The 14,945-nt window shown below is 42.5% G+C and overlaps 1 protein-coding gene across 1 annotated transcript in view; it reads left to right on the top strand.

Annotated features, from left to right (window-relative positions):
* Positions 1 to 14,945, top strand: part of LOC106573352 (inactive serine protease PAMR1) — a 69,402-nt gene that overhangs the window by 28,404 nt on the left and 26,053 nt on the right. Inside the window, exon 4 of the mRNA XM_014148328.3 lies at positions 2,219 to 2,333. Coding sequence (XP_014003803.1) covers positions 2,219 to 2,333 — 115 coding nt within the window. The remainder of the gene's footprint in view (positions 1 to 2,218; positions 2,334 to 14,945) is intronic.

Genomic DNA, 14,945 nt, shown 5'->3' with positions numbered 1-14,945 from the left:
GGATGGCCTGGTGTCAAGAAAGGCAGCAAAGAAGCCACTTCTCTCCAGGAAAAACATCAGGGACAGACTGATATTCTGCAAAAGGTACAGGGATTGGACTGCTGAGGACTGGGGTAAAGTAATTTTCTCTGATGAATCCCCTTTGCGATTGTTTGGGGCATCCGTAAAAAAGCTTGTCCGGAGAAGACAAGGTGAGTGCTACCATCAGTCCTGTGTCATGCCAACAGTAAAGCATCCTGAGGCCATTCATGTGTGGGGTTGCTTCTCAGCCAAGGGAGTGGGCTCACTCACACTTTTGCCTAAGAACACAGCCATGAATAAAGAATGGTACCAACACATCCTCCGAGAGCAACTTCTCCCAACCATCCAGGAACAGTTTGGTGACGAACAATGCCTTTTCCAGCTTGATAGAGCCCCTTGCCATAAGGCAAAAGTGATAACTAAGTGGCTTGGGGAACAAAACATCGATATTCTGGGTCCATGGCCAGGAAACTCCTCAGATCTTAATCCCATTGAGAACTTGTGGTCAATCCTCAAGAGGAGGGTAGACAAACGAAAACCCACAACTTCTGACAAACTCCAAGTAACGATTATGCAAGAATGGGCTGCCATCAGTCAGGATGTGGCCCAGAAGGTAATTAACAGCATGCCAGGGTGGATTTCAGAGGTCTTGAAAAAGAAGGGTCAACACTGCAAATATTGACTCTTTGAATCAACTTCATGTAATTGTCAATAAAAGCCTTTGACACTTATGAAATGCTTGTAATTATACTTCAGTATTCCATAGTAACATCTGACAAAAATATCTAAAGACACTGAAGCAGCACACTTTGTGAAAATTAATATATGTCATTCTCAAAACTTTTGGCCATGACATGACCACAAGTATGTGGAGAGTGGACACCTGCTCATCGAACATCTCATTCCAAAATCTTGGGCATTAATATGGAGTTGGTCCCCCATTTGCTGCTATAACAGCCTCCACTCTTCTGGGAAGGCTTTCCACTAGATGTTGGAACATTGCTGCGGGGACTTGCTTCCATTCAGCCACAAGAGCATTAGTGAGGTCGGGCACTGATGTTGGGCGATTAGGCCTGGCTCACAGTCGGCGTTCCAATTCATCTCAAAGGTGTTGAATGGGGTTGAGGTCAGGTCTCTGTGAAGGCTAGTCAAGTTCTTCCACACCGATCTCAACAAAAGAAAAAGATTCTGTATGGACCTCACTTTGTGCACGGGGGCATTGTGATGATGAAACAGGAAAGGCCTTCCCCAAACTCTTGCCACAAAGCTGGAAGCACAGAATCGTCTAGAATGTCATTATATGCTGTAGCGTTAAGGTTTCCATTCACTGGAACTAATTGGCCTAGCACGCACCATGGAAAACAGCCCCAGACCATTATTTCTCCTCCATCAAACTTTACAGTTGTCACTATGCATTGGGGCAAGTAGCGTTCTCCTGGCATCCACCAAACCCAGATTCGTCCGTCGGACTTCTAGATGGTGAAGCGTGATTCATCACTCCAGAAAACGTGTTTCTCTGCTCCAGAGTCCAATGGCAGCGAGCTTTACAACACTCCAGCCAACGCCTGCATTGCGCACGGTAATCTTAGGCTTGTGTGCAACTGCTTGGCCATGGAAACCCATATCATGAAGCTCTTGACAAACAGTTATTGGGCTGATGTTGCTTCCAGAGGCAGTTTGGAACTCGGTAGTAAGTGTAGCAACCGAGGACAGATGGTTTTTACACGCTCCGCGCTTCAGCACTCAGCGGTCCCGTTCTGTGAGCTTGTGTGGCCTACCACTTGGCAGCTGAGCCATTGTTGCTCCTAAACATATTCATTTCACAATAACAGCACTTTCAGTTGACCAGGGAAGCTCCAGCAGGGCAGACATTTTATGAACTGACTTGTGACGGTGTCACGTTGAAAGTCACTGAGCTCTTCCTTTAGGCAATTCTACTGCCAATGTTTGTCTATGGAGATTGCATGGATGTGTGCTAGATTTTATACACTTGTCCGTAACGGATGTGGCTGAAGTAGCTGAATCCACTAGTTTGAAGGGCTGTGCACATACACAATATTTACTAAAGTATGAGCTACACAACAACACAATGATTTAATTATAATGAAACATATAATTACACAAATAAATAAAAAGCTGATTGCATTGCATAATCATGTAAAATGTGAGCTCTAAATGGTTTTGTTCCTGTTTATAGAGTGTGGAGGAGTGATCCGTAAACGTCAGGGCCACATAGTCCTGGAAAGTTACCCCACCAACGCTCGTTGTGAATGGACAGTTCAGGTGGACCCACGATTCACCATCGACTTCAGGTGGGTGTGACCAACGGTGTATCTGACCTGAGTTGTCTCTTAACCTCAAGACAGAGTTAGTCCACTGAGCCAAAGCCTGGTGTAACTGAATGACAGCTAGTTATAATGTTCACTTTGTCATATTTTCACTTGACATGAAAGGGCTGTACTTTGGCCTCTCTGGTGACCATCTGTAATAGTTATTAATTCCTGACCCATTTCATTTCAGTTTTCACAATTCTTTGAGAGGTAGGTCATGCACCAATGTGAGTCTAGACCACAGGTTGGAAACCACTCCTATTCTTGAATACAAGTAATTGCATTTCACTCATGTGATAACTTTGTATTTTCTCCAGCTTTTATTTGAAGGCTTTTACGATAAAAAAAAGCCGCATTGAACATTGAGCTGCATTCAGTCTGTTGGCACAATACGTAGTACATACAATTAATAGCTTTGTGTGTTGAAATAAACAGATCAATACACTCTTAGAAAAAAAAGGTGCTATCTAGAACCCATAAGGGTCCCCATAGGAGAATCCTTTGGAGAACCCTTTTTGGTTCCAGGTAGAACTCTTTTCCTTTTCACAAACGGTTCTACATGGAACCCAAAAGGGTTCTACCTTTGTGGGTTGGGGACAGATGAAGAACCATTTTAGAACCCTTTTTTCTAAGATTGATAATATTTTTCCCTTACACATAAAGCTCCATGTTAAACTACACAACCGTGACAAGCTCAGACAGCTAGGCCAAATCCATGATCTGATGACAAATGGATCTGCAAGCATAGCATAAAAAACAGTTGCGCAATATGGTTTATCGACAGATAGAGATTCATAAATCATCTCCTAAAATGAAGAAATAGGGCCTTATACTGCTGTTTGTGTCCATTATGACATACAAGCCACAGAGACCATCAATAAATAGTGGTCCTCTCTGTTTCATGTTGCTGCGCTCATAGTTGGACTAATGAAGTTATACGCTTTGGCATCAGCCAGCGAAACCTTACTGGCAGAGCCATTTTGCATGTATTATTCACTACTCTTGGCTACATCCTTATAATTTATACCAGTAATGTTGACTCTCACTTCACACTCCTCATGGACAATACACCAATCGAGTTACACAGCAACACACGCTGCACAGCTATACCTTTAGAGCCCTGAGATGTTCGGCCCATAAGAGACTTTAACAACAATGGGGGAACTTGCTATTGTGAAAAAGTCTGATGTAAAATATGACGTCATTCCACTGTTCTCCTTTGTATGTCGAGTCAAATATCTTAACCCTCATCTCCCGACTGGGGTCATTTTGACCCCGGAGGCATATTTTGGATAATAACCCAAAGGTGGTTTATTCACAGGGCCAGATTACCGACCGGGCATGCAGTGCCCGTCAGGGGGCCCCCAGATAGCACATGATGTAGAATTTCAGGAAAGTAACTTGAAAACTGCAACATTTTCTCTCAGCTTCATGACAAAATGTGTAGTATAGCTGAAAATGTGCTTTAAAAACTACAGCAATCTCGCAACCTCATGGCAAATTGTGAACAAAAGCATGAGATCAGCAACAACAAAAAAATCTTTGCCCCATGGAAAAAAAGTGTAGAATTGTAGGAAATTAGCTTTAAAACTGCAACATGCAATAGTCTGGCTCTGTTTATTAAATTATTCAAAATGTTCATGACTTTGTCAATCAACTGTTTCTTAATACATCTAAATCATTGTTTAGTGTTGCTGTATCAATATGGACTTTAAAATCCAAGTCCTTTGGGGTCATTTTCACCCCAGGCAAAAACACCTAATTTCTTCTATAGTAATTTGATAGATAGGAATTTAATTTGAATGTAGATTTCTCTGGATCCCCGAGCTGACAAGGTACAAATCTGTCATTCTGCCCCTGAACAATGCAGTTAACCCACTGCTCCTAGGCCGTCATTGTAAATAAGAATTTGTTCTTCACTGACTTGCCTAGTTAAATAAAGGTTAAAAAAACACACAAAAAAACACGCTGTCCAGGGTGAAAGAGTGGCGTAGTTGTCGACGTCTGTCGGCAAAGTGTTTGAGTATTAGAGGCTTCCTGCAGATGCCGGTGAGCGGTCATACCCGCTCACCACGCCGAAACCAGTCGTCGACAGCTGGGACAGTACCAGGCTCCGCCTCCCAGGGAAACATGGGGGGTTGGTAACCAAGGACACACTGAAACGGAGTAAGGCGGAGGGATGCGTGCATGAGTGAGTTCTGAGCATATTCGGCCTAGGCCTTCCCTGTGGCTCAGTTGGTAGAGCATGGTGTTTGCAACGCCAGCATGGTGTGTGCAACGCCAGGGTTGTGGGTTCGATTAATGCATGAAATGTATGTATTCACTACTGTAAGTTGCTCTGGATAAGAGTGTCTGCTAAATGACTAAATGTAAAATGAGAGCCAGAACATTGTTGGCGGAGGTACTTCCCCATTTCTTGGTTCAGGTGTTCCGTCTGCCCATTTGTCTGGGGTTGGTACACGGAGGAGAGGCTGAGGGTGACCCCCAGTCAGTCACAGAAGGCTCGCCACACCCGGGAGACAAACTGGGGCCCGCGGTCAGAGACGATGTCCTCCGGAATCCATACAGACGGAACACCTGCTGGAACATACACTCCGCCAATTCCGTGGCATTAGGTAGATGAGGAACCAGACAACACATTTTTGAAAAATGGTCTACTATGTCAAGGATGGTGGTGTTAGAGGATTCAGGAAGGTCTGTGAACAAGTCAACAGCTATGTGGGACCAGGGTCTGTGAGGGATTGGCAAAGGTTGAAGCTTCCCGGAAGGGAGATGACGAGGGATTTTGATTTGGGCGCAGACTGGACAGGAGAGTGCATAATTCCTTACGTCGGATGCCAGTGAAGACCACCAGAACTTCAGGGCTAGAAGTTCGGTGCTTCGTGTAATGCCCGGATGTCCTGATCCCAAGGACATGTGACACCATTGCATCAGTTGGGATCTAACAGTTGCTGATATGTAACTCTTCCCAGCTGGTGTCTCAGGAGGAGCCGGGTCTGAGGTTATGGCTTCTTGTATGGCAGAGGGAACCTCCTACTGTACCGGTCCCGTAATGCAAGAGGAAAGAAGAATGGGTGTAGGGTCTGAGTTATTGGTCGGAAGGTCAAACTGGCAGGAGAGTGCATCAGCTTTTACGTTTTTCTTTCCAGGGATGTAAGTAACATGAAAATGGAAGCGTGTGAAGAGAGCCCAGCGGGCTTGTTTGGAGTTTAACCTCTTGGCCTCTCTGATATAGTCCAGATTACGATGATCTGCTAGGACGAGAAAGGGATGTTGTGCGCTCTCCAACCAGTGGCGCCACTCCTCGAGGGCCAGCTTGATGGTGAGGAATTCTCTGTTCCCCACATCATAATTCCTCTCAGCGGGGGATAACTTCCTGGAAAAGAAGGTACAGGGATGTGATTTGGGAGGTGTTCCCACCCGCTGAGAGAGTATGGCTCCTACTTTGGAGGCATCCACCTCGGATCAGGTTGGCAAAGGACAGGAGCTGAGGTGAAGAGGTGTTTCAAGTTGTTGAATGCAGTCAAGGTGGTACCAGTCCATTGAAGGGTCCGGGTCTTTTGGCTGGTAAGGGCAGTGAGGGGAGCAGCCATAGAACTGAAGTTCCGAATGAACCGGCAATAGAAGTTGGAGAACCCAATTAACCTCTATGGGACCGGCGGGACGAATTCGTCCCACCTACGTAACAGCCACTGCCAGCCTGTGGCGCGATTTTCAAAATCTTCAAAATCCTATTACTTCAATTTCTCAAACATATGACTATTTTACAGCCATTTAAAGATAAGACTCTCGTTAATCTAACCACACTGTCCGATTTCAAAAAGGCTTTACAACGAAAGCAAAACATTAGATTATGTCAGCAGAGTACCAAGCCAGAAATAATCAGACACCCATTTTTCAAGCCAGCATATAATGTCACCAAAACCCAGAAGACAGCTAAATGCAGCACTCACCTTTGATGATCTTCATCAGATGACAACCCTAGGACATTATGTTATACAATACATGCATGTTTTGTTCAATCAAGTTCATATTTATATCAAAAACCAGCTTTTTACATTAGCATGTGACGTTCAGAACTAGCATACCCCCCGCAAACTTACGGGGAATTCGCTAACATTTTACTAAATTACTCACGATAAACGTTCACAAAAAGCATAACAATTATTTTAAGAATTATAGATACAGACCTCCTCTATGCACTCGATATGTCCGATTTTAAAATAGCTTTTTGGTGAAAGCACATTTTGCAATATTCTAAGTACATAGCCCAGGCATCACGGGCTCGCTATTTAGACACCCGGCAAGTTTAGCACTCACCATAATCATATTTACTATTATAAAAATGTCATTACCTTTTGTTGTCTTCGTCAGAATGCACACCCAGGACGTCTACTTCAATAACAAATGTTGGTTTGGTCCAAAATAATCCATCGTTATATCCGAATAGCGGCGTTTTGTTCGTGCGTTCCAGACACTATCCGAAATAGTAAAGAAGTGTCGCGCGCTTGGCGCAATTCCTGACAATAAAATTCAAAGTATTCCATTGCCGTACGTCGAAGCATGTCAACCGCTGTTTAAAATCAATTTTTACGTCATTTTTCTCGTAGAAAAGCGATAATATTCCGACAGGGAATCTCCTTTTCGGCAAACAGAGGAAAAAATCCCAAAGGCGGGGGCGGTCGGGGTCACGCGCATAAGCTAGTGTCTCTTGATGGGCCACTTGAGAAAGGCGATAATGTGTTTCAGCCTGGGGCTGGAATGACGACATTCTCTTTTTTCCCGGGCTCTGAGAGCCTATGGACGACGTGGGAAGTGTCACGTTAGAGCAGAGATCCTTAGTAAATGATAGAGATGGCAAAGAAGTTCCAGAAATGGTCAGACAGGCCACTTCCTGTAAAGGAATCTCTCAGGTTTTGACCTGCCATTTGAGTTCTGTTATACTCACAGACACCATTCAAACAGTTTTAGAAAATTTAGGGTGTTTTCTATCCATATGTAATAAGTATATGCATATTCTAGTTACTGAGTAGGAGTGGTAACCAGATTAAATCGGGTATGTTTTTTATCCAGCCGTGTCAATGCTGCCCCCTAGCCCTAACAGGTTAAACGTTGGAGTTCCTTAACTTCACTAGGGTAGGGGGCAGCATTCAGAATTTTGGATGAAAAAGCATGCCCAAATTAAACTGCCTACTACTCAGGCCCAGAAGCTGGGATATGCATATAATTGGTTGATTTGGATAGAAAACACTACAGTTTCCAAAACTGTTAAAATAATGTCTGTGAGTGTAACAGAACTGATATGGCAGGCGAAAACCTGAGGAAAGTCCATCCAGGAAGTACTATTATTTTGAAAGGCTGTTTTTCCATTGAAAGCCTATCCACCATACAAAGACTTAGGACCCAGTTCACGATCTCTATGGCTTCTTCTACATGTGACCAGTCTTTAGGCATTGTTTCAGGCTTTTACTCTGAAAAATGAGGGCGATACAGCACTTTCAATGAGTGATTGAAAATTGAGTGATTGAAAATTTCCAGACATGAGTCCAGTGCGCAATCGGGAGTGCGCCTTTCTTGTTTCTCCTTTTCTATTGACGAAGCTTTGGTCCAGTTGAAATATTGATTATTTATGACAAAAACAATCTGAGGATTGATTTTAAACATCGTTTGATATGTTTCTACAAACTTTTATTGTACTTTTTTGACTTTGGATGTTGAGAGCACGCTTTGTGCCTTTGGATTACTGAACTAAACGCACCAACAAAATTGAGGTTTTTGGACATAAAGAGGGACATTATCGATCTAAACGAACATTTATTGTCTAACATGGAGTCCTGGGAGTGCCACCAGATGAAGATCAAAGGTAAGTGATTAATTTAAATCGCTATTTCTGACTTTTGTGAGTCCTCTCCGTGGCTGGAAAATGTCTGTATGGTGTTTTGTGGCTAGGTGCTGTCCTAACATAATCGCATGGTTTGCTTTTGCCGTAAAGCCTTTTTGAAGTCTGGATTAACAATTAGTTTATCTTAAAGCTGGTGTATAACATTTGTCTTTTATGTATGTTTATTATGAGAATTTCTGTTTTGTTGAGTTTCACGCTCTGCAATTTCACCGGCTGTTTGAGAGTGTTTTACAGAACAAAACGCGCTAACAAAACTGAGTTTTTTTTATATAAAGAGGGACTTGATCAAACAAAACGAACATTTATTGAGTAAATGGGAGTCTTGTGAGTGCAAACATATGAAGATCATCAAAGGTAAGTGATACATTCTATCGCTCTTTCTGACTTTTGTTACTCCTCTCTTTGGCTGCTAACTGTTTGTAATGATTTGTCTGCTGGGCGCTTTTCTCAGATAATCGCATGGTATGCTTTCGCCGTAAAGCCTTTTTGAAATCTGACACCGTGGTTGGATTAACAAGAAGTTAATCTTTAAACCCATGTATAACACTTGTATGTTTCATGAATTTTTATAATGAGTATTTCTGTTTTTGAATTTGGCGCTCTGCAATTTCACTGGATGTTGGCCAGGTGAAATTGCCCTCGTGAGGTTAATGGTGGTGGGTTTGGGCCAATTACTGACAGCGGTGACTTTGTTCTCATCCATGCTGACCCCTCCAGGTGTCAGTTCGAGGCCGAGGAAGTTTACCGAGGTTACATGGAAGGTGCTCTTTTCAGTCTTCACATAAAAGGTTATGATCAAGGAGCCGTTGAAGAACATTTTACACATGCTGTGTGTGCTCCTTCAGGGAGTAGGAGTAAATCAGGATGTCATCAATCTAGATGATGAGAAAGCAGTTGATCATATCCTATAAAACCTAATTCAGAAAGGATTAGAAGACGGTGGGAGCGTTCGTAAGGCATGACCAGGTATTCGTGGTGCCCTTGAGCGGTGATGAAGGCTGTCTTCCATTCGTCGCCTCCACATATACGGACAAGGTTATATCCACAGGTCGAGTTTAGTATAGATGTTGGCGCGGCCCACTTGTTCAAGGGACACTGGGATCAGAGGAAGAGGGAAACGGTTCTTGGCCATGACGTCATTCAATACATGGACGGAGACCAGTCCTTTTTTCCAAAAAAAGAAGCTGGACGCAGCCGGGGAAGAAGGACGAATGAAACATCAATGTAGTTCTCCATTGCCTCATTTTCCGGGATAGATGGGGGTAAACACGGCCCATCGGTGGGGACACTCCAGGGAGTAAGTCAATAGCACAGTCTCCTGGGCGATGTGGTAGAAGAGTGGGGGCCTTGGTTTTGCTTAACCTCTATGGGCTAGGCGGGACGAATTCGTCCCACCTACGTAACAGCCACTTGAAGCCTGTGGCGCGATTTTCAAAACCTTAAAAATCCTATTACTTCAATTTCTCAAACATATGACTATTTTACAGCTATTTAAAGACAAGACTCTCGTTAATCTAACCACACTGTCCGATTTAAAAAAGGCTTTACAACGAAACCAAAACATTAGATTATGTCAGCAGAGTACCAAGCCAGAAATAATTAGACACCCATTTTTCAAGCTAGCATATAATGTCACATAAACCCAGAAGACAGCTAAATGCAGTACTAACCTTTGATGATCTTCATCAGATGACAACCCTAGGACATTATGTTATACAATACATGCATGTTTTGTTCAATCAAGTTCATATTTATATCAAAAACCAGCTTTTTACATTAGCATGTGACGTTCAGAACTAGCATACCCCCCGCAAACTTCCGGAGGAATTCGCTAACATTTTACTAAATTACTCACGATAAAACGTTCACAAAAAGCATAACAATTATTTTAAGAATTATAGATACAGACCTCCTCTATGCACTCGATATGTCCGATTTTAAAATAGCTTTTTGGTGAAAGCACATTTTGCAATATTCTAAGTACATAGCCCAGGCATCACGGGCTAGCTATTTAGACACCCGGCAAGTTTAGCACTCACCATAATCATATTTACTATTATAAAAGTTTGATTACCTTTTGTTGTCTTCGTCAGAATGCACTCCCAGGACTGCTACTTCAATAACAAATGTTGGTTTGGTCCAAAATAATCCATCGTTATATCCGAATAGCGGCGTTTTGTTTGTGCGTCCCAGACACTATCTGAAATGGTAAATCAGGGCATTGCGTTTCAGCCAGAGCCTGCAAAGCCACGATTCAGCTTTTTGCCGCCTTCTGAGACCCTATGGCAGCCGTAGGAAGTGTCACGGGACAGCTAAGATCCTCACTCTTCAATAAACAGAGACAAGAAGAACGACACCTTGTCAGACAGGCCACTTCCTGCCTGAAACCTTGTCAGGTTTTTGCCTGCCAAATGAGTTCTGTTATACTCACAGACACCATTTAAACAGTTTTAGAAACTTTAGGGTGTTTTCTATCCATATGTAATAAGTATATGCATATTCTAGTTACTGGGTAGGAGTGGTAACCAGATTAAAATCGGGTACGTTTTTTATCCAGCCGTGTCAATACTGCCCCCTATCCTAAACAGGTTACCCTCTATGGGCTAGGTGGGACGCAGGCGTCCCACCCGTGGTGCACTCCATCAACAGCAGGTGCATTTCAAGAGCGGCAAATTTGAATCCAAATAAATGTCAAAATTCAAATTTTTCAAACATACAACTATCTTACACCCTTTGAAAGATAAACATCTCCTTAATCTAACCACGTTTTACGATGTCAAAAAGGTTTTACGGCGAAAGCATAAATTTAGAGTATGTTAGGACAGTACATTTACAAGAGTTGTGTGTAATGTTTTGTCAATTCAAAGACAGGGTCACCAAAACCATAAAACCAGCTAAAATGATGCACTAACCTTTTACAATCTCCATCAGATGACACTCCTAGGACATTATGTTAGACAATGCACGCATTTTTAGTTCTATCAAGTTCATATTTATATCCAAAAACAGCATTTTACTATGGCATTGATGTTGAGGAAATCGTTTCCCTCCAATAACAGGCAGTCAAGTCAGCATCACAAATTAAATAATTAAAATTAGAAAACATTGGTAAAATATTATATTGTCATTTAAAGAATTATAGATTTACATCTCTTGAACGCAATCAACTTGCCAGATTTAAAAATAACCTTACTGGGAAATCACACTTTGCAATAATCTGAGCACTGCGCCCAGAAAAATACGCGTTGCGATACAGACTAGTCGTCATGTTGGGGAGATCTAAAATCGAAAATACTATGTAAATAATCCATTACCTTTGATTCTCTTCATCAGATGTCACTTCCAGGTATCACAGGTCCATAACGAATGTAGTTTTGTTCAAAAAAGCTCATCATTTATGTCCAAAAATCTCCGTCTTGTTAGCACATGATCTAAGCCCGCCGGACTTCACTTCATGAACGAGGGGAAAAAATATATTTACGTTCGTTCAAACATGTCAAACGTTGTATAGCATAAATCATTAGGGCCTTTTTTAACCAGAACATGAATAATATTCAAGGTGGACGAATGCATACTCTTTTATAACGTATTGGAACGAGGGTACCCAACATGAACTCGCGCGCCAGGTGTCTAATGGGCCATCATCGTTCCATGGCTCATGTTCGGTCAGATCTCCCTCCAGAAGACTCAAAACACTTTGTAAAGGCTGGTGACATCTAGTGGAAGCAATAGGAAGTGCCAAAATATTCCTCAGCCCCTGTGTTTTTCAATGGCATAGGTTTAAAGGTAATACAACACATCAGGTATCCACTTCCTGTCAGAAAATGTCTCAGGGTTTTGCCTGCCAAATGAGTTCTGTTATACTCACAGACACCATTCAAACAGTTTTAGAAACTTTAGAGTGTTTTCTATCCATATATAATAAGTATATGCATATTCTAGTTACTGGGTAGGATTAGTAACCAGATTAAATCGGGTACATTTTTTTATCCAGCCGTGCAAATACTGCCCCCTAGCCCTAACAGGTTTTAAGACATTGCAGGGTCGTGACGACAATGAGGGTGTCCAAGGATGAGAGTTGAATGGTTTCCGTGTGGAAGATTCCAATCTGGAGGGTGACGCTCTGTGTCAGGTGCATGCCCAATGGCTGCCTGTCCAGGGTGTTAATCCTTAAGGGAGGGGTCACAGGTGTTAGATCGATGTCAAGCTCTTTTACTAGCTGGTGATCGATAAAATTACTTGCTGCTCCTGAATCTGTCAGCCTTCTATGTCCTTGGTAACCCCCTTCAAGGTTATCAATACTCTGTGATGTACTGTGATGGAGAATTGCTTCTGGGAGATATTTAGAAATAAGGACACGCCTACCTGCATGGCAGTGGAGGGACCCTTATCTCTCTGTGGGGGGCGAACAGGGTAATGGCTGAGTAGATGATCTTTCCCGCCACAGTATAGGCAGAGCCCTTCTTGTATCCGGTTTTGACATTCGATACACGGGAGAGGAGCATGGCCCAACTGCATGGGCTCTGGAAGACTCAGACAGGATGACGTAATCATGGAAAGAGAAGGTTTCGGGTTCCTGGGTGGCAGAGTTCTTCGGCAGTCGGCGATGAGGTGGTCGATGGAGATATGAATGTATTGATTTAAATCCTGAAGGTGACCTCTACAGGCCAGCTCCGCCTGAAGTTCCCGGTTGAGCCCTCTTCGGTAGACGGTAAGTAAAGCAGCCTCATTCCATCAACTCCCTGCAGCCGTGGTGCAGAACTCGAGGGCATACTCAGCAGCTGAATTGCAACCTTGTTGAAGTTCTATGAGGTCTCCTATAGGACGACCGGAGGGAGAGTGATCGAATACATCTTTGAAGAGGGTGTAAAAATGGGTCTCGGATCCGAGTTCTGTGCTGTTGGCAGTCCATATGGCAGTGGCCCAATCCAGGGCTTTGCCTGTGAGTAGAGACACAAAATCCACCCTGCTGTTGTCGGTGGCGAAGTTAGTGGGGTTGTGCTCAATGTATTTGCTGCATTGCATCAGAAATCCCTGGCATTTCCCAGGTATGGGTGTGAACGAAGGAGTGCTATGGGTTACGATACCTGGCATCGGAGGAGTAGGGATAGGCTGGTGGAGAAGATGGAACATTTCCTCCATAAGCTCCTCTTGCTGGGTTAGGCACTGCTGTAGCTCCGCTGAATCCATTCTGTTTTTAGGTGCGGTATTCTGTAATGAATACTCAGGGAGAAAAAGATGTAGATTCTTGCGCAGAGCGCGGCAGATGTTTATTACGCCTTTGCAGAAGGCAGGAATTGTGGTCGCAGGCAATGGTCAAACACAGGTAGGCAGTCAAAAACAAAACAATACCTCACAACTATACAAACAGAAAGAACTGAACTAAATAGGGAGCTGATGAGACCAGGTGAGAAACGACCACAGGTGAAATCAATGAACAAAAATGAAAGACAGGGCTACGTTCCAGAACACAAAGAAACAGGGCTACGTTCAAGAACACAAAGAAACAGGGCTACGTTCAAGAACACAAAGAAAAAGAACACAAGGTTGACTAAGAAAAGAAAAGCAGAGCCTTACACATCCTGCCATACAAGCCCTACCATTCCCATTGTTTCATTAGCAGCGATGCTACTGCTGGTTGTGGGGTAAGAAAATAAATACAACTAAGCCATATTTTTCTCCATTGCCTCCCAGGCTAAATGGATTAATCACTTTTTGTCACTAAAATGAAGTATATTTCATATGTTGGTGTACTGCCCCTTTAAATGGCAGACATTTTTATCACATAAAATATGACAATTAGTATGATTTTAAATCAGCTTTTTAGTACTTATGTGGAATGTACTTTAGGAAAAAACTGCACATTATTGAAGGAATGTTAAGAATATGTCTGTTTTGGTCTTTTTTATATATTTTTGATAACACAACATGTCTAATGATGTTTTGATGAGAATCAAGTTGATATTTTGATTGTTGCTTTTTCCAATAGTTTCTTCTTAGGGTCAAAATTACCTCAATGGTAATCCATCTGTATGAAATATGTTGGTAGTATAAGGGTTAAATCTACCAATATAGAGAAGAGCCAAGAGATACTTTTTCATCTTATTCTGTTAGAGCTGAATGTTAACTTACACTCCTCCATCCAAACCCTTGTTTTCTGTAATTCCCTGTCCAGGTTCCAGCTGGAGTCAGTCACAGTGCTGTCATACCATTAAACCAAGCAGCTCATTCATTAAAGGGATATATACAGTGCCTTTGGAAAATATTCAGACTCCTTGACTTTTCCCACATTTTGTGACATTACAGCCTTATTTTAAAATGAATTAAAACAAATTCTTCAACAATCTACACACAATACCCCACAACGACAGGTTTTCAGAAATGTTTGCAAATTAAAAATAAATAAAAACAGAAATATCTTATTTACATAAGTATTCAGACCCTTTGCTATGAGACTCGAAATAGAGCCCAGGTGCATCATGTTTTCATTGATCATCCTTGAGCTGTTTCTACAACTTGATTGGAGTTCACCTGTGGTAAACTAAAGTGATTGGACATTATTGGAAAGGCACACACCTGTCTATATACTGTAAGGTCCCACAGTTGACAGTGCATGTCAGAGCTAAAATGAAGCCATGAGGTCGAAGGAATTGTCCGTAGAGCTCCAAGACATGATTGTGTCGAGGCACAGA

The sequence above is a fragment of the Salmo salar genome, chromosome 16, assembly GCF_965601325.2.
Source record: "Salmo salar chromosome 16, fSalSal1, whole genome shotgun sequence".
Lineage (NCBI taxonomy): Eukaryota > Metazoa > Chordata > Actinopteri > Salmoniformes > Salmonidae > Salmo > Salmo salar.
Note: the sequence above shows the minus strand (reverse complement) of the source record. Positions and strands in the feature narration are given on the sequence as shown.